The sequence below is a fragment of the Scleropages formosus genome, chromosome 3, assembly GCF_900964775.1.
Source record: "Scleropages formosus chromosome 3, fSclFor1.1, whole genome shotgun sequence".
Taxonomy (NCBI): Eukaryota; Metazoa; Chordata; class Actinopteri; order Osteoglossiformes; family Osteoglossidae; genus Scleropages; species Scleropages formosus.
The window spans coordinates 26,784,480-26,810,649 of record NC_041808.1 but is presented as its reverse complement, the minus strand read 5'-3'; the positions used below and the strand labels follow the sequence as shown (position 1 = coordinate 26,810,649).

General features: G+C 39.3%; 1 protein-coding gene across 1 annotated transcript; it reads left to right on the top strand.

The window, feature by feature from the left end:
• Positions 1–4,430: 4,430 nt before the first annotated feature.
• LOC108926085 (glycine receptor subunit alpha-3-like) lies at positions 4,431–22,350 on the top strand. Its single transcript, XM_018738560.1, has 10 exons — positions 4,431–4,500; positions 13,137–13,264; positions 13,565–13,632; positions 17,659–17,882; positions 18,944–19,026; positions 19,128–19,265; positions 19,766–19,980; positions 20,568–20,714; positions 21,310–21,426; positions 22,024–22,350. Exons 1-10 carry the CDS (start codon positions 4,433–4,435, stop codon positions 22,342–22,344), a joined length of 1,509 nt encoding a protein of 502 aa, XP_018594076.1. The 5' UTR covers positions 4,431–4,432; the 3' UTR covers positions 22,345–22,350.
• Positions 22,351–26,170: the final 3,820 nt, after the last annotated feature.

The following is a 26,170-nucleotide window of genomic DNA, read 5'->3' as shown; positions in this document are numbered from 1 at the left end:
CATACACTCATTCTCTCTCTCTCTCTCTCTCTCTCTCTCTCTCTCTCTCTCTCCCTCTCACACACACACACACACACACACACACAACATGGACAATTTCGAGTCACCAACAGATCTGAAACACATCATTGGCCTGCAGGAGGAAATCAGAGACCCTGGAGGACACCCAAGAAAACATGGAAAACACACAAACTTCCTATAATCTGAGTCAGATTTAAACCCACAGCCAAGGAACTAATGAGCTGTGAGGTACCAACACAACCTGCTGCTTCACCTTGCTATCCCTCCAAGCAACCAGCTCTGCACTATATGAAACTATCATTCCTGAAGAACAATATTACCAGCAAAAAAAAAAGAGAGAAAAAAAAAAAGAAGTGCCTCTGTGAAAGCCATGTTTTATTTACATTTATGTCATTATATTCAACCCACATCATTTTGCTGTCCTTACGCATGGCAATAACAAGTTAATTTTTGCTAATTTGCTCTTTCCAGTTACTTTTGAAGTTAAGTAACAAATTCATTTTAGCTGCAGTGCTGCTTGTGGAGAGTATGCAGTACTGCTCACAGTCATATGGTGGCAGGGCAGTTCTGTGAATAATTTCAATGAATAACCACTACAGTATAATCGTATATTACAGTCTAACTCCAGGGGGGTGCGGTGGTGCAGTGGGTTGGACCAGGTCCTGCTCTCCAGTGGGTCTGGGGTTTGAGTCCCGCTTGGGGTGCCTTGCGACTGAGTGGCGTCCTGTCCTGGGCATGTCCCCTCCCCCAACAGCCCTTTGCCCTGTGTTGCCGGGTTAGGCTCCGGTTCCCCGCATCCCCATATGGGACAAGTGGTTTCAGATGATGTGTGTGACTATAACTCCATTCATTGGCTGCCTTTAGATTCACAATTCCAGTTTATGGCTACAATGTATCATATAAATGGTAGGCATGTAACTATTACGCTAAAAATATTTTTTTAATTATTTTATATGATATAAATCATGTATTTTATATATATTATATATGTTCAGTATGTATCATTTTATTAATAAGGGCTGCACATCTTAGCGGTGTGTCTAGATTAATTGTGTTAATCAACGCATTTAACTCGTAAGTCCTTGAACCAATGAAATATGATGCACACACTGTGAAGTTTTCAACAATTCACCTCCTGCACTGAACCTGGGTTTCCATGATTCTCAGATTCTCCTTTCTCTGATGTTTCACACTCCCTTGTTTCACACCTCCCTGCTGCTTTGGCACCATGCTAAGTGATACACAACACTTTTTGGGGGAACTCGGTCTTGGCGCATCATACACTGCTCTAGCTGCTGGACACCACTTCAGCATCATCTTCACTCAAGTGTCCCAGAATCGTGTTGCCCTTTGGATGGAGCAGGTCCCATTGTTTTGTATCTGTAAGCTACTTACAGGAATTTACCTGTTTATACACAGGGTCATTTTTACTTGATCAATTCAGGGTAAGTACCTTGATCAAGAGTGCTACAGCAGAAGGTGGGGTTCAAACCTGGGTCCTTTGAGTCCAAAGCAGCAGTTTAAACCACTATGCCACCTGCTGGCCGAAAGCAAGTGCACACCTGTAGTCCAGTCTATGACTAACATTTGTAAAATTGAGTCTATCATTAGTTTTCAAAGAGGGGGGTGTGGTGGTGCGGCAGGGCCTGCTGTGTGGTTAATCTGGGGTTTGAGCCCTGCTTGGGGTGCCTTGTGACGGACTGGAACACTGTGAGAAACAGGAGCACCAATACTCACCCTGGTGTCCCGAGTCCTGCTAGACCTCAGATTAGCACAGTTATGGAACCATAATACACAATGGCCCATACAGCACTTTTTATCTTAGTCTGACCATCAGAATAAAACATGGTTGATGCAGCTTCGATCTTATACTCAAATTACCCAGGTTTGAATGCATTCTCCTGCTGTAGTACCCTTGATCAACTTATTAACCTTAAACTCATGTAATAAAAATTACACAACTGTATAAATGGGTAAGTGCCAGTAGCTTAACACTGTCAGTTGTTTTGGGGAAAAGTGTCAGTCGGATAAAAGTTTATATAATAAAACTGATACAAACGTCATACACGTAGTTATAATAAAATATATAATACAGGGTTTGTATCTGGAGTCCAGCTTGTTTCTTTGTCAATCAAAAGTACGGTAATGTATGGATGTATGTAAAAGTGTTCTTTGATTAATTAGTGTGTTTCGGTGTCATTGCACTACAAGTTTCAGTAAACACATCACACATGAACAAAAAAATTCATAGTATGTACTCAATAAAAAAATAAAATAATAATAATAATGATTATTATTATTATTATTATTATTATTATTATTATTATTATTATTATTATTATCATTATTATTATTATTATAATTTTGCACTGCTAAAGTAGCACTGAGTAGCACTGCTGTCTCCCAGCATCTGTGTGGTGCAAGAGAGCATGGTTTTCATTCCCACTCAGTATGTGTGCAGTTGGCATGTTCTCCCTATGTCTGCATGGGTTTCCTCTGACTGCTCTGGTTTCCTCCCGCAGTCCAAAGACATGTAGTTCAAGTGGACTGCTGACTCTAAATTGCTCTCTCTCTCTGTCAATGGGTGAATTACTGTGTGCATGCAGCTATCCTATATGGTTAATAATAATAATAATAATAATAATAATAATAATAATAATAATAATAATAATAATAATAAGAAGAAGAAGAAGAAGAAGAAGAAGAAGAAGAAACTTCAGTGACCTATAAGACAATATGCCACAGTTACAATTACAACTGGAACCCACTGCCCAGATTTACTAAATGTACTATTATAATGTAATAATGTACCTCAACCATGAGCTTCATAAGTTGTTGAGAGGTATTTAAGGTACATTATTTCATTTTAAAGTTGCGCATGCCAAAGAAAATGTTTTACAATCAAAAACTCCCTGAGATGCTTTCAGTCGGTACAAGCTAAAAGGTTTCTTTTTGTTATTGTTTAAATGCAGTGCAGAGCACCTGAGGGACATTTTCCACTCTCTCTCGCTCCAGAGTGAACATGCAGTATAAGGCTGCAAGGCTGCAAGGCTGCCGTAGAAACGTTGTAATGGGGTTTGCAGCCAGAGAAAAACCTGCCCCAGTCCATTTTAAATGGCTATTTCGCTGCAGCCCCTTGAACCTGCTACCGCACATGCCATCTGCTCACAGAGCCTGCAGCTGCAGGACCTCCTTTCTATTGCTGCTTTGTGTTCACATACAGGCACACATGCGTAAAATTATCAAAAATAATCATTCCAAAAAATGTGTTCATTTGCAAAAGTAAAGCCCAGCATTTCTGAAATGTGTCCTGAGACTCAACACAATTAAATTTAGAGCAAAAAAAAGCAGAGTAGAGGTATGGATTTCATCTCACAAGTCACCATCTGTATCATACAGTACACATAAAACAGTTGTAAGGAGAATGTGAAAAATTAAAACAATGAAGTTTACAGTCCAAAGTATATGCTATGAGTGCAATATAAACTGCAACTAAAAAAAGTGCAATAAAATATAATTAATACACTTGGGGTTAGGATAAGAACTATATAAAGTTATTATGTTATTACATACACATATACACTATAATAACTGTGTACATAGTTATGCAGTATATATACCATACTGTACTGTACCATGCCATTCCTATACTATACTACTATACTTCCATATTTGAATAGATGCCTCAAAACAGGGGGAGGCGGGGACCCCCCAAGTTGAAGGAAGCCTTGCAGTGATGAACTCCACGTGACGCGCTTTCCCGGTCCACGCACTGTACGCACGTGCCCCTTTCCCGGTCCACCTAGTCCACGAGGCTCCTGCTCGCTGTCACTGAGACCCTGGCGGCGATGCGACGTGTCCTCCGGGTGGAGAAGTGCGGAGCAGCGGTAGCGCTCGGCGGAGCACCGTTTGGACTCCGGTGTCTCTGCACCTCTCGCGCTCCACTCGAATGAATCATCAATGTGCGCATCCGAACATGCTTCTCTGAAGAAACCCGGAGAAGGACAGTTTTCCCCATCATCATGGGGTGCATATTACACCTCGGTGGACTCTGCAATAATAACTAACTGCACTCTGTACCAGAGCCATCAAGGGCAGCAGGTGGCGTAGTAGTTAGAGTTGCTGCCTTGCACTCATAGGACGCTGGTTCAAATCGCCCCTACCGCTCTAGTACCCATGAGCATGGTACCCAATACAGTAAAAAATTACTCTGCTGTTTAAATGGATAAATCAGTGTAAATCACTCTGGGGAAAAGTGTCAGAATAAAAAAGAAAATGTAGCTGGACTCCGATCTCACCCGTAACCGGACACCACATCAGGATCCTCGTGAACGCGCCGCGCGGGGAGGGACCGAGGAGCGCAGAGCGCACTTTTTCGCTGTTGCTGCGCTTCGTCTGCGCTCCTTCCGACATGAGTCCGTACAACCTGCGCTCCCTGCCTGCCTGGGCGCTCCTGCTGCGGCAGCTTCTCCTCCTGAGGTAAGAGAAACGTGGCATTTCATGTTAACAGACATGCGGCATGAATTAAATCGCACATAATTTCAACTGTACAGTGATATTTAACCATAATTTACACTAACAATGACAAAAAAGGAAAAGCTTGTTATTGTTGTACATGCTCATGTACTTTAATGTTGCAATTTGTGCATTGCCTTTACTGCAATATTATTATTATTATTATTATTATTATTATTATTATTATTATTATTATTATTATGGGGCAGCTAGTAGCGTTGTGATGACAGCTATTGGATCCAAAAGGTTGCAGGTTCAAATCTCACCTCCAGGTGTAGTATCCTTGAGAAGGTGCTTATGCTGAATTGCTCTAGCAAAACTATCCAGATGTGTAAATGGGTAAATAATTGTAAGTAGCTTCAGAGAAAAACATCAGATAAATGTGTTGTTATTATTATCCGTCTGTTAAATCTTGCAATTTATAACTATGCACGAAAACCTACACAAAAATTTAATTTTTTAGTTTTTGCCCAACAAAGGTTAACTTTTTATTTATACATTGAGAAAAATGATATTTCACTAGACATGCAAACACTTTTTGATTCTGCTGTTAAGAATGAAATATGATTTTCTTTTCATTAGGCATTCGAACTTTTATCAGTCTAAGCTGTATACTGTTGCTAATTTACCAGAGAAATCCCTAATAACTTACAAACAATAATAAAGCATGAGAGAAAAATATAAACTTGATATTTGCTTCTGAAAAAGTGAGCTTGACTTTATTTACTTCTTGTACGGTTTGTGTGTTTTCGTGCATGTTTATGGCCACGTGTCCTTGAGCCTGAAAAAACATCAGTGTAGTGTTTATTAATGTAAAATGAACTGAAGCATGTTGACGTCGGAGAGCCCTTTCCTTCCTGGGGCAGACACATCGGTGCCGTAATGGTGATGCCATTGCAGTCAAACGGTGAATCTTCCCCCTGAATTCCTGCCCCGCACCTGGGATTCCCAGCTCAGCCTGTCCTCTGACAGCACAGCGTGACTCCTCAACCATCAGTACAACTCAGTTCCACTGAGCAGGATTTGTTGACTCACGCAGCACACATCTGTTCCATGCCGAAGGGAGACATGCTGTTGCGTGTTTCATGAAGTGGAACGTGGTTCACAGGCGTGGCACACAGTTCCTGGCAGCTCGTGCACCTTTTCTCGTCTTTCTGTGGGTCCATTTTTATTGAACTCATGCAGTAAAAAATACTCTCAGCTCATTTAGCTGACCCTTTTCTCTAAAGTGACTTACAGTCTTAAAGTTACAATTTCTACAGTTATCAGCTTACAATTATTTACACGGCTGGGTAATTTTACTGGATCAATGTTATGGTAAGTATCTTGCGCAAGGGTACTGCAGCCAGAGGAGGGGATCGAACCTGCCACCTTTGGATCCAAAGGCAGCAAGTAAAATTACTACACTACCAGCCCCCGCTCAGCTGAAGCTTTAGAAGTGATGAATATGGACTGTAAGAGTTCGAGGCCTGGAAGGCAAAACAACCTGGGTATATCCTTCTAAACCTACCTCCAAATACAGCTCTTTCACTCACCAGATGAGACCTGCCTACTAGTCCAGTCCTGGTTGTGACTGGATGAGAACTGTCACACAGTCCAGTTCTACTTAAAAATTCCAGCTTTGGTTCTGACCAGGTGAGAGCTGGTTAACTACCCAGCTCTGTCCATGCAACAGAACGATTAGAAGGTAACTGGATTCCATATTCAGACATAAGTGGACTTATGTTTATATCAAAATGGGCTTATATTCATTCATAACTGAACACCTAAGTGCACGCTATACTCATGAAGACTACATTCATGCTCAACTGCACTCTATAGTCATAAATACACTATATCTACTCATTTATCTGAAGCATTAAGCCAAAGTGACTTGCAAGGGTAATCTTGCAACTTTGGGTACATTCATTGCTCAGGAGGACTACAGCCAGAGGCAAGATTCAAACCTGCAACCTTTAGATCCAAAGGCAGTAGCTCTAAGTACTATGCAACCAGCTGTTCATACTTAGACAGACTATGTTTGCACTCAAGTGGACTCTGTATTCATACTTATAAATGGTATGTTCATACTTAACTGGATTCTATATGTACGTATACCTAATTGGGGCAGCAGGTGGTTCGGTCAGAAGCATTGCACTCAAGGAAGGAATAGAAATGCCTTTGACTTGCATTCAGCTCACAGGGATCACACATGTGGTATTGCAGGTAAATGAGAGGATGGAACTGGTTTAGCATTGTTTTCATCCATTCTTGAAGGACAGAGATTCAGATCCCACCTCCTGTTGTAGTACTACTGATGAAGGTAATTACCCCGAATTTATTACCTTGCTGTATAAATACATAAATCACTGTAAGTAGCATAACATTGTTAGTCACTTTGGAGAAACGTGTCAGATAAATAAAGAAATGTAATATGACTCTACTCCAGTACTGTATTTTCTTTAAGGGAATGTACCAGTGTTGGTTTACTTCCAAAGCTTCGGTTCACCCCTCAACACAGCAAAGTCCAGCTACTCCAGGAGTGAATTAACAATCAAAGGGAAGTACTCTAAGGTGTCATTAAACGCAGAAGCTTCTTTTACACCATTAGCTTTAAGTCTCAGTGATGCTCCAGCAAATACCACTGTGTCATGTATGGTAACACACTGTTGTGCTGTATTATTCATTTTTAATTAGGACTTTTTAATGTCCCTCAACAATTTGTATAATTCAGATGTTGGTGCTTGCAGTACATATTCTGTATGAGAAGAATGCTCATTATCAAAAAATAGATCCATATGTTGCTTTGCAGGAGATTAAGTTGTGCACAGATAATAATAAGAGACACAACGGTCTGTGTCAGTAACACATGAGTGCATTTTCTGTTCTTAAACATATGTTAGGAATGTGTTTTATTGCACATCATCTGCTCATAGCATTAATCCATTTGGTGGAATAATAATATTTTTAGCTGAGTTTTAGATTTCCTTAGGGTCTTTTAAATAAAATGATAATAATAAGGTGACCTAGGAAGTTCAATATAAACAGGATGTACTTCTGTGATCAATTCCATTTTGAGTATCAACTTCGTAAGTTTTGTGAATATTACAGAATTGCTAATGTGTTAGACAGCAATTTTGCTTTCCATTTTGTAGCTGTAAAAACAAAGTTGTATTTCAGTGAAGACAGAAAGAAGACCATGCTGCCTCAGCATTAACATATAGTAATTGCACAGATATCACAATTCATTTGTAAAGATGTAGGCACAAGTACAATCTTTTATAATTAAACCAATGATTTATAATTTTCAGTTCCAAACATGAATGCAATTAATTTCACTGTTCTTGAGAAAAAATTCTAATATTCTTTAAATGAGCCAGACTCTCAGAGAAAGATTTTTGGAAATAATATGATACCTCATGTTATGTTGTTACCAGGTGTAATAGAGATTTAAACAATTCATAAAATAATGATCTCTCAAGGTCGGATGGAGTGTTTTGTTCCGCTGTGGCAAATTAACATCAATGTCCAAAATTGTTTGGAAGACAGGAATGACATGAAGGAGTTATATACTTTCAGTGCATTAGCCAAAGTCATGTGACCTAAAGTTTCACAGAACATGTTCCTGTGGGAAATTAAATTGTAAAATAATTTAGAATGGGTTTGTCAATGAGGCGTTACCATAGTAGAGCTTGATTTAATCTGACATTGCTGCTGCAGTTCACAGGAAGTTTTATGGGAAAAGGTTTGCTATGCAAAAGCTATGGCCAAAATGCTTAGTTTCTGCAAACCAAAAAGAAAAAAATCAAGCTTCGGTTTTTATTTTATTTATTTATAAATACTTTAAAGCAGTATGAAAACTGCAGACTAAAGGATAAATACCTTGAGTGTGTTATCAAAGGTAAGCACCATTAACAGCAGCTGAGGCTTTGATTCCTATGATTAGCTATATATTCTGTGACATTGGGCTTGATTTGCATGTTTGAAACTTGAATTTGAAATATACTGTTGTATTCCATCCTCGTTCAGTATTTGTGCCGTAAGAAGACAGGACCGATGTCTGCAGTCCAGCATAGATGCAGTAAAGTAAAGTGGGCAGTAGGTGGCATAGTGGTTAGAGCTGCTACTTTTGGACTCAGTGGACCTGGGTTGAAATCCCAAGGTACTTCCTCTGCATTAGTACAAGAAACATTTATCAGATGTAAAAATGGGTAAATCAGTATAAGTATCTTAACACTGTAATCACTCGGAGAAAAAAAAAAAGAAATATCAGATAAATAAATGTAAATAACATGAAAGCATGGAAACTAGATAAAGATTGCATTTCGTTGTAGTAAATCATGATTTACCACTGATTTTACAAGGCAAAATGCTGTTGCTAAGTACTATCAAACTGATGCTGACTCTTAGCAACAGAGCACCTTCAGAATGTCCTGTCCTCCACTTGTACCTGTAGGCTTTACAGGATTGCCTCTATAGTTGCGGTGATGGAAGGTAATTTGCATGATGAAAAATGCATATGGTTATCATACCATGGTGCTAAGCCCTTTAAAAATGTCAGACTCCCATTTCCTCATATGAGCAAATGGCTTACGGCCAGTGTTTGTTGACAGGAGCAGCTAACTCTAAATGTGCATCAGACTGATTGTATGAACTTTGCTTCATAAACTAGAGAATATTTCATTACACGATGGAAGATAGTCAGGATAGTTCTTTGGTGTTCACTGTCTATTCTCGGAATAATGGAATATTTTGAATATTTTCGGAATAATTTGACCTAGCAAACTGACTCTTTTGCATCAGTCCATCCATTATCGATAACTAATTGTCCATTGTGGAATTGCTGTGGTCCAGAGCCTATCTTTGAAGTACGGTATGTGTGGTAGGGACACCATGGACAAGACACCAGAGCATCACAGTGCAATCATACACACTCATTCACTCTCACACACTATTTATAATCACTAGCTCTCCTGGAATACATGTCCTTGGACTATGGGGAGACACCAGAGTACCTGGAGAAAACCCATGTGAAGGGAGGGTGAACATGCAAAGTCTACACAGACTGAGCTGGATTCAAAGCTGTATCCAAATCCACAAAACCCGCTGCACCAACTTGCTGCCCAATGCTTTGTATGTATCATGTTACAGGAGTACATTTTTAAATATGAAAGTTAACCTCCACAGTTCCTTCTCTTTATAACTTCCCTAATACGTAGATTTTCATCTTTTGACCTCCAGGAAAAACTGCAATTCAATTCAATTCGTCACACATTTAAAAATGCATAACCTCGTGGTGTTGTTCTCATTGAATATTTATTAGGGGTGCTTTTAAGAAAGCAGCCAACACTTCATACAGGTGATCCGTCCCCGAGAAAAGCAGGAAACACAACAGAGCAGCGTAAACAGCTGTGAGAGGTGCTCTGCAACAGCTGAGCAGCATTTTTAATGAAGAAGGTCTCTGGCCATGAAGTGTCACAGCGGATCAGCGCTCAGCCGCCGTGGCCCTTTCCAGCACGCACCGCTGCTTTCGCTTAATCTCACTTAGTTGTCCGTCGGTACGGGAAGCCCTCGGAACGCCCCGTCGGCTCTGTGTCACGGCCCGCAATGGCGATGTTTGAGCCAGCCTCCATCGTACCCCGCAGTCATCATCCATCCCATGCTCCCTATGACGTGCACCGCCTGTTTCGGCTTCAGTTAGCTGCACAAGTCACATTTGGGAACGACGAAGCAGTGTACATCCCTGTGGGAAACGTCATCTTTTCGGTCGCTCTCTTATTCATCAAGCACAAATTTGTTTCCGACACGTAAACACGATATGCTCATATTTTCCTGAAGAGAGTCTGCTTAGGTGAAATGCATTAACTGCAAACAGAAGATATTGTTAGTTGATTTTCTTTATTCTCTTGATGTTTTTAGTAACTTACAGTGCTGGGCTACTTACCCATATATACAGCTAGGTAATTTCACTGCATTAGTTCAGGGTAGAGGAGTGTGATGGTGCAGTGGGTTTGACTGGGTTCTGCTCTCTGCTGGATCTGGGGTTGGAGTCCCGCTTGGGGTGCCTTGTGACGGACTGGCGTCCCGTCCTGGGTGTGTCCCCTCCTCCTCCGGCCTTACGCCCTGTGTTGCCAAGTTAGGCTCTGGCTCCCTGCAACCCCTGCATGGGACAAATGGTTTCAAACAGTGTATGTGTGTGTGTGTGTGTGTGTGCATGCAATTCAGGGTAAGCAACTTTCCTAGGAGTATTAGAGGAGGAGGTGGGTTAAAACCTCTGTCCTTGAAGTGCAAGGGGGCAGAGATAATAAAGGGATAGAAGGTTAAATTGTAGAGAAATATACTGATCCCATAGAGAGGTCAAAAAAAGATGGAGAGCAACAGAGTACCTTTGATCAAAGACTACAGAAACACTGTTGAACCACAAGGAAAGTAACAGAAGGTATGGAGAAAAGGTTAAATTGAGTCAGTGGGCAGCAGGTGGCATAGTGGCCAGAGTTGCTGCATTTGGAGTCCAAGGAAACATGACATTGTTCTTTTGTAGAACAAAACAATAAACATTGCAGTGAAAATTTCCAGATTTAAAAGGTCAGATTCAATCGCTCACTCACTTTCATTAATCTCTTTGCCCTCGTCAGGGTCAGGGCGGTCCGAAGCCTATCCTGAAATCACTGGGTGTAAAGCAAGGGGGGTACACCCTAGACTGATGCCAACTCAATACAACAGTCATATATAATTAAAATAAAAATTTAGGCCATTGCAGCATTTGTCACAATTACCTTTGTATTTCCATCATTTCTTTTTGTTAATGTTACATGTTTTCATTTTTTTTCTTTACTCTCTGCTAACTCTTTATGCAGCTGCTAGGTAGGACTGGCACCTCCATCTGTTAGTGAAATGCACTTTTTTTTGCTTAGTCGCATGAGGCTGTTTATACAGCAGCAATGTAAATGTAAAAAGACTCAAAGGCTGCAGGTGGCATAGTGGTTAGAGCTGCCCTCTTGCACTTAAAGGGCCCAGGTTGAATTCCACCTCCTGCTGTAGTACCCTTGATCAAGGTACTTACCCTGAATTAATACAGTAAAAATTAACCAGTTTTTGAGAAAAACACCAGCTCTAATTAAATATAAATGAGTGTAATAGATATACTGCAAAGGAGCTTTAACTGCAAAATTGAGTGGGGATAGGTTTGTTTCAGTGAGGGTAACTTCTTAAGTTGACAGTATTCATTCATTTATTTTTGATATGCACAATTATTATTCACCTCACCAAGCTGTGTAGCAAATCATGGTGACCCAGAATATTTTGAGTAAAATGTATTGACTGGAAGGGGGGTGCGGTGGCGCAGTGGGTTGGACCGCAGTCCTGCTCTCCGGTGGGTCTGGGGTTCGAGTCCCGCTTGGGGTGCCTTGTGACGGACTGGCGTCCCGTCCTGGGTGTGTCCCCTTCCCCCTCCAGCCTTACGCCCTGTGTTGCCGGGTAGGCTCCGTGACCCCATACGGGACAAGCGGTTCTGAAAATGTGTGTGTGTGTGTGTGTGTGTGTGTGTGTGTGTGTATTGACTGGCTCACCTGTTCTGCCAAGGACATTATTTTAAAGCTCACTGGACTGTTGGACTATTTCTGAAAATAATTAAATATCTGATGATGTATATGTTTCACCTTCTAAAACCAGACAGAATGTGGCTATGTGAGCAATATCTGACCTGCCAAAGGGTTCCCATGCATCTCTCCTCCTAATCTCTCTGCACTGACTTCCTGTAGCTGCTCTTATCAACCTCAGCGCTCTGGTTATGGGCTATAAGACCATCAGTTGATTTGTGCCCCGATATCAACAGGACCTGATCACTCCCAACACCCCATCAAGAGTGCTGTTCTCTTCCAACTCTCTTGGTGGTCCTTCTCACCAGAGGTCCAAAATCAAAAACCCATAATTTCTCAGATTCAACTCAGATGCAGTAGAAATGCAGTAGAAAAGTACTCCCATTATCCCTCAGAGCTGCTGTTTCGCAACCTGGGATTCAAGAATTCACCTCTTTCAGAAGCATTTCTCTCCTAATCTGGCAGCTGAGTAAATTGCCCCAAAACCTTCTGCTGTCATTATCCATGCATTTGCTGTTGGCATCTACTTCAGTGATGTGTACCAGCAAAACAGCAATGTCAGACAATCTTAAATAATCATTTGTCTGTATCTAAAACAGTGCATCCATAACTGAATGCAGTTTTGTGCGCTGTCAGTTGTGCATCTTTGTGTGGAAAAGTGCTTCCTAAATGAATGAATGCAAATGTGTCAACACACAAAGAGATAAGAAGACCTTTACAGTACAATCTCAGTGCGACACAAATTTGTGGTATCAGTACATGTGGTTGGTGATCATGAGCCAAGCTTCAAAAATGGAACATCTCTTTGTGATTTTCATGGCAACCTTTTAGTTTATGCCTAACGAGTCCTGTCTGTTGGGTATATATGCGAAGTCCAGTCATGTCATAGTGACACGTGAAGCCTGCAGTTGAGGACACCATCCTCCCGTTTATCCAGGTGTAAAGAGAACATACCAGAAAATGGTTTCTTTTCAACTGATTTGTTTAGCTTCATCAGGTTTTCACTGTTGATTTTTCTTCCAGTTTGGTAGCATGTAAGGAGTCAGAGAGTTCGCGACGGAGAGCCGCTCTTATGTCACCTTCAGACTTCCTGGACAAGCTCATGGGAAGGACGTCAGGATACGATGCTAGGATCAGACCCAATTTCAAAGGTACAGTGGAGCCCCCTATAAACTGACCCAATTTGATTGTGCTTCAGTCGTGGAGAATGATATTCATATGATATGATATATGTTATGCAAAGGGCATGAAGGGCTCCTTTCACTGTTTTAGCAAGATAGGATCTTAAAATTGTCCACCTCACATTTTTATTACATTGTCTTCTCGTCTGTATGTATCGCAAATATCATTCTAATAAGTACACAGTAATTACAATTTCCTAAATCATTCTGGATATGGAAAAAAAACATTTCTAACTAGACTAAATCACCATTCTTTCTTTCTTTTTTCAGGACCCCCTGTGAATGTGTCATGTAACATATTTATTAATAGTTTTGGTTCCATTGCAGAAACAACAATGGTAAGCATGTCTTGTTGATTTGGAGATTCTTCCAGATTTACTTTTTTAAACAAGAATAAATATATTACATATAATAAACATTTACATCTATTTCTTTAGCAGAAACTTTCCTCCAAAGCAACTCTGTATGTAGTGTTATGAGCCCACACACCTTATTCACCAAGGTGACTTACACTGCTAGATACACTAGTTATACTGGGTCACTCATCCATACAGCAGTGGAACACTCTCTTTCTGTCACTCACACACTACAGGGGAACCTGAACAGCATATCTTTGGACTGTGGGAGGAAACCAGAGCACCCAGAGGAAACCCATGCAGATATGGGGAGAACATGCAAACTCCACACAGACTGAGCACGGATCAAACCCACATCCTCTCATACCACCCAGGCACTGTGAGACAGCAGTTCTACTCACTGTGCCACCATGCCAAACATCTAACGTTTTTAATAAATATAGATATACTCACAGAAATTTGTGGGGTACACACTGTTGCACAATTTTTTCTCGAACACGAATTTTGGGATTTAACAAATGTGCTATTTTGAAGGGCTTCTAGTCAAAGAGGAATTACCATCACTCTAAATCTGATGATAAATGTGACTACAGAATTAGTAGGTGCTATTTAAAATTAGGGATTACAAAGTTTTCTCCAACAACAGTGTAACAGTACTGTGAGAAAAAGAAGGTAATTAGTATAATGTAAGGGAAATACTGTATGTTACAATATTTGACAGGGGTGGTCACGTACCACTATCTGAGAACTTCCAGAAGGGTGTCCAGATATTCAAGGATTCTTTTAAAGTGCCATGCAGATCAAATTGATAATTTTTTTTATTGCAAGAAAGTTGCACACTGTGTGCAACCAATACTACAATGTAGTAGGTCACTGCTAAGCTTATTTAGAAATCATTAAGACTCCCAAGTAAACCTAGTTTGCCACTTTCCACTTGATGCACCGATGTTTATTGCTCGAGTAGGTGCATAAAACACAGGATACATGAATCCTGATAACCTTCCTACAACATTTATTTGTTTGTTTGTTTGTTTTATTCATGCATTTAAATAAAGTACACAAACATTTACATACAATGCAGGAGTAGCGGCTGTGTAAAGGCTTATCTGGGGATGATCATAAAGTTACGGTGCATGAATATTTACAACTTACATGAGCTGGAGGGATCTTGGGCAAAGTGAGGTGAGTTTTTAGACCCTTCTTGAATGTAGACAGAGTTTCCGCAGTTTTGTGTGAGAGGGGAAGGTCATTCCACCATGACGGAGACAGAACCAAGAGCCTCCGTGCTTTACCTTTCGTGTGCAGGACCACCAAGTGAGCAGAAGTAGACGAGCAAAGGGGTCTGGCTGGGGTGTATGGTTGATCAAGTCTTTTAAATAGCTGGGAGCAGTTCTGTTGATGCATTTGTAGACAATAACCAGGTCTTGAATCTGATCCGGGATATGTTTGAAATGTACAGAAGAAAAATAAACCACATGCAATGCATGAAAAAAGAAACAACGAAACTGACGCGGAAGCTCATGGTTTGAGAGTGGAATTATCTGAGGGCATCAGGCGAACACAAGCATGCTCGCCACACAACGGCAGATGTGCAGAGCATCTGTGCCAAGCTCAGTGTAGCAAAACATATGAGCGGATGAACAAATGAATGAATGACCGAACTGAGCCCTTTTCTTCTCCATCTGTTAGTGCCCATATCACCTCTCCCCTCATGTCATTATATGAAAGTTATAATTATATCTCAGTAAATTGTCTTTTATCAGTTATATTTCATATGCAAATGTGTATGTATATGCATTTTCTTGATCCAGTCATCATTCCATTATCAATAACCACTTTTCCAGTGCAGGGTTATGGTGGAAGCACAGGGCATGAGGCAAGGAACCCAATGGATGGGACACCCAGACAACCACACACACTAGCACTTGCTGATTCACATACACAGACAATGGGAACTTTAGAGTCAAGAGTAACAGTTCACATGAATTTGGACCATGAGAGGAAACCCATACTGACAAGGGAAGAACCTGCAAACTCTACACACACCAAGCTGTTGTGCCATTATTCCCACCTCTTTCAATTTACATATTTAGCTGATGCTTTTCCCCAACGTGACTTCCAATGAACTCTCTGTAGTGTTACCAGCCCACACACCTTATTCACCAAGGTGACTTACACTGCTAGATACACTACTTACAATGGGTCAGTCATCCATACATCAGTGGAACACATTCTCTCTGTCACTCACACACTATGGGGAACTTGAGCAGCATGTCTTTAGACTGAGGGAGGAAACCAGAGCACCCCAAAGAAACCCACACAGACACAAGGAGAACAAACAAACTCAACGCAGACCCAGTGGAGATCAAACCCACATTCTCTCACACCACCTAGATGCTGTGAGACAGCAGCGCTACTCATTGTGCTACCGTGCTGGTTTACGTCAGTGACACACTATTGTATAATCACATTGTTAAAGGCCCAAGTGTAAGTACAGTCAGTTACTTTAGAGCAATGAGTCAAAGCATGCGCTTTTCAGAGGAGTTACGTTTTTCGTTATCAGTAATGCAAGCTCTGATCAGGAAATCCTTATAATTTTTCCTGTGATTTGTTTAGTTGTAAATGACATAGTAAGTTGTAAACAGGACATCACAGGATTTTAATGACCTTATTAAAAGTGCATTCAGAATATCTGTAACAGACAGACAAAGATTCATATTGCTAGCATTGGAGAGAGATGGTGTAAGAGATGAAAAGAGATCCCACCTTATCGGAAATGTGTGCTTTTCTCACCCTTTTCCATGGATCCTATTCATGTTACTCTCTGGTGATTCTATAAAGAAAGCCTTTCGCAGTAATGTCCCCTCAGCCCTCCACAGACATAGCAGTCATACTCTTTTTATCTTCTAAGGAGCTATTTTGGGATCAAAAGGGTAGCAGGTAACATAGATATGAAGTTGTTACCTAAAGGTTGCCAGTTCAAGCCCCTCTCTCTGTATTTGCTGTAGTGCCATTAAGCACTGGACTTATACTGCAGAATTAAAATTATTAGATAAATATTGTCACTCTGAATAAAAATATAAGCCAAGCAAGAGATCAATAATAACAGAGTTGCTGTCCATGGATCATAAAAAGGTATGCCAGCCTCATAAAAATGCATTGTTTGTTGTTGTTTTTTTTTCTGATGGTGTGTTTAATAAAAAGACACAAGGATTGTATTCTGGCCTGGCAAAAGCATATTACAATTAAAATTAAATGTTAAAAATGATATTATTATAAAGGCTGCTTCACAATCTGCTGTGTTCCATGGAACATGGACAAAAATGCTAATATGATTGCTGGCTCTCGCTTGTTAAGAAAATCATCCTAATCTGTGAGAAAGCATGTGTTTGTGAATACAGAGCAAAGTGATCTGATTATACAGTGCTTTGTAAAGTATTTTCTCTATTTATGCAGTAGGTCTTCATGGAAGTGTGAGCTTAAATTCCTTCACAGTGATGTCACACCCTAGTTAACAGCTACAGGAAGCATTTAGTTGCAGTCATTGCAGCTAAAGGTGGCACAATCCATTATTGGCCGTGAAAGGGCTATAACTTCTTCACACTTGATTTAATTATCTTCATCATCAAGCATATAACATCAAATGAATACTAATCTCACTATTCTGGTCTCAGGCTCCATTCATGTACTACCAGAACTGATTAAAATATCAAATTTAATGTCAGAAATAGGAAACTGAACAAAAGTCCCCCCCCAACTGCACCATTGAAGTTCCTTCATTGGTGCAGAAACATGGTGCAGAAACATAGTACAAGTTATTTACCTTATGTGAAACTGGGTAAGTGTTGGAAAAATTGAGTTTAGTTCCCTTAACATAGACCAAAGGTCAAGTAATTGCAATGACAGTGAACTGTTAATGTTTATTTGGAGGACTTTTATCTAGAACTGGTTTTAACTTGACAACAAATGTAAAAGGTGAAGTTTTTTTTCCTTGCTCTACTTTACCAGGATTACAGAGTGAATATATTTCTGAGACAGCAGTGGAATGACCCTCGGCTGGCGTACAGTGAGTATCCCGATGACTCCCTTGACCTAGACCCTTCAATGCTGGACTCCATCTGGAAGCCGGACCTCTTTTTCGCCAATGAGAAAGGAGCTCACTTCCACGAGGTGACCACAGACAACAAGCTTCTCAGAATATTCAAGAACGGGAATGTTTTGTACTCCATAAGGTCAGCCTGCTGATGTTCTAGCTGCATATTTTCCTTTATCAGCCTCTGAAGTGCACATTATAATCCATATGGACATTGTAATGGCCATTAAGATTCCACTGTCGGCATGTAGCTATAAACTAATTTAATGCAGCTACACCTATTTAAGCTTAATCTTGCTGCTATTTCCATCTCTTTGCCCATATACAGTGCCACTTGAAAGTATGTGAACCCCTTATGTCCTTATTTTTACCACTTAATGGTTATTTAAAGGGAAGCGGTCTTTCCCATCTGACATAATGGGTGTGTAATGACCAGTTCTATGCGATGCTTCAGAGTAAATCATGTGCGTAGTTAAAAAAAAATAAATTAAAAAAAAAATAAAAAATAGAAGTAGTGCAGTTGCCAAAATAATTCAACCCCATGTTGCATTGGTTGAACTAAATGAAATCAGGTTTGTAAATCATAATGAAATATTAATTTTTTATTTATTTATTATTTTTTTTTTAAATATAATTACACAAGAACAATGGTCATCCCTATAGGGTTCACATACTTTCAAACAACACTGTAATTTACACATAATACACATCCCTGTAAGTATTTTTACTATACTATTTGAAGTTTGTTCTTTACTTCTGAACCCATCTTCACAATTGATTAGTTATTCCCCTTGAATTTGTAATGTTTTTTCTACATGTTTTCACGTTCTTCTACACGTCAATTGTGTGTTGATGTCAAATTCTTTACCTGAGTAAACTACTCAGCCATCAGAGTTATCTTATCTGCTCTTAGCTGCCACAATGACAAATTTTTGAATAGTGTTCTAGGGCTGATGGCAAACTGCATCTTCTTTTTATATAAGCCAGAAAAGTGTACCTTGGCTTTATCCTTGAAATGAAGGCTATAGCTATACAAGTAGAATGCATGGGAGGTGAATCATAGTGAAACACAATGGGCACCAAGACAGGCCAACTAGAACATGATTTTTTTCAGTTGTCATATTATTCAAGATGTCTACTTCCCTTGTTCACATATTTTGCTTGACCGTTCCGTCACATTAATATTCTCTGCTGTTACAGATTAACCTTAACACTATCTTGTCCAATGGACCTTAAGAACTTCCCAATGGATGTTCAAATATGCATCATGCAGCTGGAGAGTTGTATGTCACAATTTTTTAGTTCCATTTACAATTTCTAAAATCAGTTGTACTCATTGGTGGCATTTAAGTTCTTGACCTCTGATGAATACCTATTCCTGCAGTTGGATACACGATGAATGACCTCATTTTTGAGTGGCAGAAAAGTGGACCTGTGCAGTTTGCTGAAGGTCTTACCCTCCCGCAGTTCATTCTCAAGAATGAGTCTGATTTGAGATATTGTACCAAGCATTACAACACAGGTAATGTGTATTTGCTTTTTTTAGCTTTTCTTCTATAAAGAAATATTTGTATAGGCCTATGATTTATTTATGATAAGGCTGCAGGCAGTTGTAGCACTTACAGCTGCCACCTTACACTCAGTGGGCTCAGGTGCAGATCCCATTCCATGCTGTAGTACCCTTCATCAAGGTACTTACCTTGAGCTGACACTGTAAAAATCACCCAGCTGTATACATGGGCAAAGTGCTGTAAGTGTCTTAACATTGTACGATGCTGTGGAAAAAAGTGTCAGTTAAATCAACAAATGTAAATGATTCGTAAAACTTTATGAAGATATTTTTTAAAACTTCAACCAAGGTGAAATCAGTGAAATTTCATGCACAAGACAACTGGTTTACATTTACAGTAACTTCATGAGTATGACATAGTGATGTGTTATGACAGTGACAATTTATGATTGCTGTCATAACACTTACGGCCACGTTATGAATCGTGACATGTTTTTTTTTGTGTATACCAGGGAAGTTCACATGTATAGAGGTGCGCTTCCACTTAGAGAGGCAAATGGGTTACTACTTGATCCAGATGTACATTCCCAGCCTGCTGATTGTCATCCTATCCTGGGTGTCCTTCTGGATTAACATGGATGCTGCTCCAGCACGTGTGGCTCTGGGCATCACAACAGTGCTCACCATGACAACACAGAGCTCTGGCTCCAGGACCTCACTTCCAAAGGTAAACTTCATTCTGATAGAATGGAAGCATACTGAATGGATGTGTCAACTTCTTAAGACCTAAAAGAATGACAAAGTTTACTCATGAAGACACACAGGTACCAGCTCTTTCTAACACACGCGCAAGGCTATAGGTTCAAGTCCAACGAAGGGAACACTTGAGAGCACGTGACAGAACTTGATTCTACTGAAATAATTCTTCAGTGAACTTTGTTCTTCCATAAAAATTAAACTTAATGTATATTTACTATTATAGCCTGCAAAGCACAACTAATCATGCTGATGAACAACTTCAGTTACTCGGTGAAACAAGCAAAACAATCTTTAAGATCCATCCTTATTTACTAGTGATGGAAATGCATGCAAGTAAATTTTGCCTTCTAATTAAAATACATATTTTTAATTAGAATTGAAATTATGTTTTTTATCATTCTTCCCTATTATAAACTACTCAGGGTTTTATAGTCCTAGACTGCAGTTTCACCTTCCTCTGGACAGTTTACAATCCACTTCTGTTAATTAGCAAACGTTGTAAGCACTTTCCAGTCCTGAGTTAAATACCGCGCTTGTTTTTGCTCTGTGGTCCAGGTGTCGTATGTGAAAGCCATTGACATCTGGATGGCAGTGTGCTTGCTCTTTGTTTTCTCGGCTTTGCTGGAGTACGCAGCCGTCAACTTCGTCTCCAGGCAACACAAGGAGCTCTTAAGGTTCCAGCCTAAAAAGAAGAAGAGTAAGGTACCAGTTCAAGTCGACCAGAAGCATTTTTAATTTAGCTGTGTTCATTCCATGTTATGGAGGGTGTGGTGGCGCAGCGGGTTTGGCTGTTTCCTGCTCGCTGGTTGGTCTGGGGTTTAAGTCTCTCTTGGGGTGCCTTGCAAGAGACTGACATCCCATCCTGGGCGTGTCTCCTACGCCCTGTGTTGCCGGGTTAGGCTCCGGTTCACTGTTACCCTGCTTGGGACAAGTGGCTTCAGCATTCTATGTCATTAAATTCTTTTGAGAAAGCAGACGTTAGACTTTCGAAAGTAAAGTCACTCCAGTTTAGCCTTGGCTATTTTTTCAGTATTTCTTCAGTCAAGTTTAACAGCCGTATGTCTTCCTGATGTTGACCATTACGTACATTATTAATGTTAATTTTATGCATTTATTTTTCACTTCATCGGTATTCTCTCAACGCATCTTATTTCAGTTATTTATGTAAATTCTATTGAGAGGTTTCTGGTGCATTTGCATTATTATCGCCATCATAAGTGTATTACACTGCAGTACGGCCCTTTTAAACCATTTTGTTATATTTCTTTTCTTATGCCTTGCTCTGCTGTGATGGAAGCACACGGATGTGCTTGATGGAGATGAAAGCATACAGACCCTGCATGGCAGTAATGGTGTGAGAAGGGCAGAATCCCTGTACGGATCGTTCGGTAAAATCTGCCGATCAAACAGCGGGGTAAAATTTTCTTCAAATTATCTTTTGTCACACTGTGCATTTGTGTTAGTGGCAGCAGACATGGTTGTGCATCACTGCTGTCATGCCATTATTGTCATGTCACACTGTGGTTTATGTTGTTTTCTTGACTTTTCATTTTCACTTTTTTCCTTGTCTCACATTAAAATTCAGTTGAAGTTGAACTCATGAAGCAGGTTTTTTTGAATAAACTGCCTCTCAATTTGTAATAAAAAGGAAAGAAAAAATATCCTAACATTTATTGGATTTTTGTAGAATGAAATGTAGATTACTTATATTTAACTTCACCATAAATATGTTCCTATGTTAGATTTTAATATGTTTCAATAATTTGATGAAGCTTTTTTACTTAAGGTGTTGCAGCAGGTGGTGTAGTGAGTAGGGCTATGGCCATGCACTGAAAAGGTACTGACAGTACAGTTACTCAGGCAGAGTTACCTAGCTGTATAAATGGTAAATCAGTGTAAATAGCTTGATACTCTAAACTGGTTCATAGAAAAGTGTCAGATAGACAGATAAATAAATGAAATATTATATTTCAGATTGAAACAAATAAAGCTTGTACCTTTCCTTCTGTAGGAGGAGGACACGAGGCAAAGCCGGCAGAGTTTCACTCCAACTGCTGAGACGCCGTGCAGTGTGGGAAAGGACGGCGCCTTCGCCAAGACCCCCGGCAGTGCTGCTCAGGCTCCCCTTGCTCTGATGATGGCATCGACAGCATCATCAGCAGCAGCAGCAGCAGAGAAATCCCAGGAGGAACTGAGGAAGCTTTTCATCGACAGGGCCAAGAAAATCGACACCGTGTCCCGCGCTGGGTTTCCACTGGCCTTCCTGCTCTTCAACATCTTCTACTGGGTGCTATACAAAATCCTGCGGCGTGAGGATACAAATCAGCAGTAGAGCAAAGCAGCCCTGGCTTTCAGTACCCCCAAGGGACAAGTAACTGTGGTTCTCCTACAATTGGTCCTCGATTTACGAAGGGGTTACCGTCTTACAACTGTGTCATAAACTGGCTTAGTCATAAGACACAAATCCCCTTATAGTGTATCATATAAACCATAATTAACATACAACGTTGTTTAAAAGGAGATTGTTAAATGTTTTCTCTAATTTCACAATAATTCATCTTAATAATAATAATAATAATAATAATAATAATAATGTAAAAACAGTGCAGTATTATATCATCTTGTACTTATTCTTACTTTCATTTCCAATGATAATACAGATAACGAGACAGCCGTTGTAATTAAATGTGGTCATAAGTCACTTGTGCCGTAAATCGAGGAGTACTCGTAATCCTAAATTTAATAAAGACACTCATCCCCTTATAGTGAAGTATTCCAGCCATGCAGCAGAATAGGCTTAGAAGACTTTTTCTCTGGCTTTTATAGATACTGCTTTCTCTTATTTCGCAATCCAGGCATCATTGTCTTTTTTGTTATTTTTGACATCCAGAAGTAGCTCATTTATACATTTATATTGTATACTGCCTTTTGCAAACACATCATCTAATGAATAAATACTGTATATCATACTTACACAACCAGATAAAATCAATGTGATTCCTTATAATGAACATCTTTCCATCAAAAACTAGCACAGACTGTCAAGTTGTTTTTCCACTGTTTTCAGTATTTTGGAAAAAGCACATCTGTCAGGCCAACTTCTACCTTACACACACACACACACACACACACACACACACACACACACACACACACACACACACACACACACACAATGACTGAAACCGGACAAGCGGGATCGCGGCGAACTGGAGCCTAACCCGGGAACACAGGATGTAAGGCTGGAGGGGCAGGGTACACACCCAGGGCGGGACACCAGTCCGTCACAAGGCACCCCAAGCAGGACTCAAAGCCCAGACCCACCAGAGAGCAGGCACAGGCCAAGCCTGCTGCACCACCATGCCACCAGGGGAGACTTACAGTCTTGTAAATATAAAAAAAAAAAAACTAATTTAACAAACATTTGGTCAAACAAGATTTTGATTAATTCCTAAACTTCCAAAAATTGTGTATGCTTTTCAAACTCCTTAACTTTTGCTTGCAGTTACTGTTTAGTGCTATGGTACTATACTGTATATTTTCAAATGAACTGAAGGAACCCCCCTTTTTATACTATACATTGATTAAGTGATGTGAGAAATGCTTTGAGTTACTAATAGTCCTTTAGGTTGGAACAGTGAACATGTGATGAGTTTCAGTGACCATGGTCTTCCACCCACATGGGTCAGTTGCTCTCTCTGTTTGCATGGGATTGCCAAATATGGGGTGGTTCGGCAAAAATTAATAACTCCACATGTGGGTTTAGTGCACAGCTGTGCATTAAGTGTGGCTGGACTGCGCTGTCGGAACAAGCAGTGAACCATCTGGAAACTCCAAGCCACAACTGACACCTGCAAACCCTGCTCTCGCGTGTCAGTTTATATAATAACTGCAACTATTAGGTGTTACTGATGTTTCCTTCTTCAGTTAAAAATATATCTATAATTATTTTTGCCTGTTAAATGTAAAGAAAACTTGTAAGTTTGAATACATACAGTATTAAATCCTTTTTTATTTAAACTGCAATATCCTTACGTCAACAAATCCAACTAGCCATTATGGCACCTGCTGGTCCCGCTGACCCCCACCTAATAGCTAAACTGCAGCGAAAATAGAACTGAGCAATGTGAGTACCATGTTATTACTCTGCTTATAGAGGTATCATATTTGTATGCTGTAATATATCAATGATAATTTACAATGTTTTAATTTCATACTTTTTTTCTGTCTTTCACAGAACTGTATATTAAGCATGAAGTCCATAGTGCATATAATTATTATTGCTGTTTGAGAAATATCATATTTGTATTCTCAGAGCACAGATAATTTACAAGGCTTTCATTTCACACTTGATTTATGTATATTACTATTTCAAAGAATTGTGCATTAAGTATGATGTGCTGATAATAATAATACTACTGATAATAATAATAATTATTATTATTATTATTGTTGTTGTCTGAAACTTTTTTAAATTAATATTTCTTTTCGTAAGCGCATAGTCTATGAGCCCTGTATGAAGATTTTGTGACCCTTCAATGTGAATAAATTAACACGGAAGCATTTCTAGCTCTGCACATTATTTGATTATTTATTCATTTATTTATAAAAAGTAAACACATGGGGGGAAAAGCTGCATTGTCTAACTATGGTTTGTCTGATGATGCATGACACAAAACTGTAATGCAAACTGGTTGATAAACAGAGATTTTTATGTTTTTTTTGCAAACCTTAAATATACAACTTTTTTTCTTCATTTTGCAGGCACATTTTATCATACCTTTCAACGTGTCTTCTTGCAATACATGCTGAAGTTGTTTAATGTAGTGTGTGCCAGGTTTATTAAAAGCACTAGAGGGAGACAAAAAGATCATTTTATTTTTAATCATTCTTTTTTAATTTTAAAAGAGAAAAATGTCTCATATAGCATCTTCTGCAATCTGGGCATAATCATTCTGATGCTGTTGATGATAATAATAATAATAAAGATAAAATAATAATAAATAAAAAATAATAAATAATATAAAATATAAAATAATAAATAATAAATAAATAATAATAATTATTATTATTATTATTATTATTATTATTATTATTATTACTATACGGGGTACAGCCATTGATATAAGCACACAGAATGTTACATCTTATCCTGTGCATATTCAGTTAATTATTATGCCTCTACACTTTCAAAATAGGAAGGCTTATGCTTCAGACTTCATATTATTTTAATAATTCAAACTCCATCCTTGAACATATGTCAAAATCGCCCCCTAGCGGCAATGAGACTCCTGCATTTTCCACTTTATGTTTGTCTAAGAAACATTATTACTAAATAACTCAGTATCCCTCATCAGAAGTCTGTCATTATTCAACCAACAAACAAAATTTCTCTTTCGCTTTTGCATATTTCAGTAGTGTTAACATGAAGCTTTTTTCTGTTGTATTTGATGCATGTGTGATACATTTAGTGTCTATTGAATGTACAAAATCAAATTAAATTTGAAATTATAATTAATTATATTTAGTATTAAGTGGTGAGATTTTAGGTTGTGGTCTCACTTTTGATTTAACTCAAATTTTCTCTTAATATTGAAAATGTAAAGGATTTGTACATTCAGGTGGGTAATGTGCACTTTTACAATTTTAGATCTATAGGAGGAATTTCAGGATATGAAGTCAGAGGAAACGGTAAACATGATGCTGTTTGAAGGTTATTTCCAATCTACAGTCATACACTTTGGGTTACATTGGGCACCAACAACATTCATAAATCAACAAGCATTGATTATCAAAGCTGCTGGGACAGCAATTTAATCCAGGTGTTTTTTAAAGGAGAAACAGTGATTTTTTTCTTTTGGCATCTGGTTCAGTTTAACTTTGTTCCATACATGAAGCAATCAGGATGATTTTCCGTAAAAGCAGCCATATATCATCAAAAATTTTGTCCAACTCTTTTGCCTTACAAGTGGCTATCACAAAGTTTGGACAGATGTTTTCTTGAAAAGGTTCTTGATAAAGTGTCGAAAAATATAGCTTGGTCTCAGGCTCCTCAGATATGATTGTTGTCTGTCATAAATTCTTCTCTACTTGTCTGAAAAGGGGAAAAAAATTAACATCTGTGTGTTTGTGTGTATCTATCCTAAACAATCGCAGGA

What these genes read in the sequence shown, in the direction of transcription:
- LOC108926085 (XM_018738560.1), top strand. Translation starts at nt 4,433, where the DNA reads ATGAGTCCGTACAACCTGCGCTCCCTGCCTGCCTGGGCGCTCCTGCTG. An exon ending in CCAGGACCTCACTTCCAAAG is followed by an intron (nt 19,981 to 20,567) that starts GTAAACTTCATT and finishes TCTGTGGTCCAG; the next exon opens with GTGTCGTATGTGAAAGCCAT. An exon ending in TCTGCCGATCAAACAGCGGG is followed by an intron (nt 21,427 to 22,023) that starts GTAAAATTTTCT and finishes TTCCTTCTGTAG; the next exon opens with GAGGAGGACACGAGGCAAAG.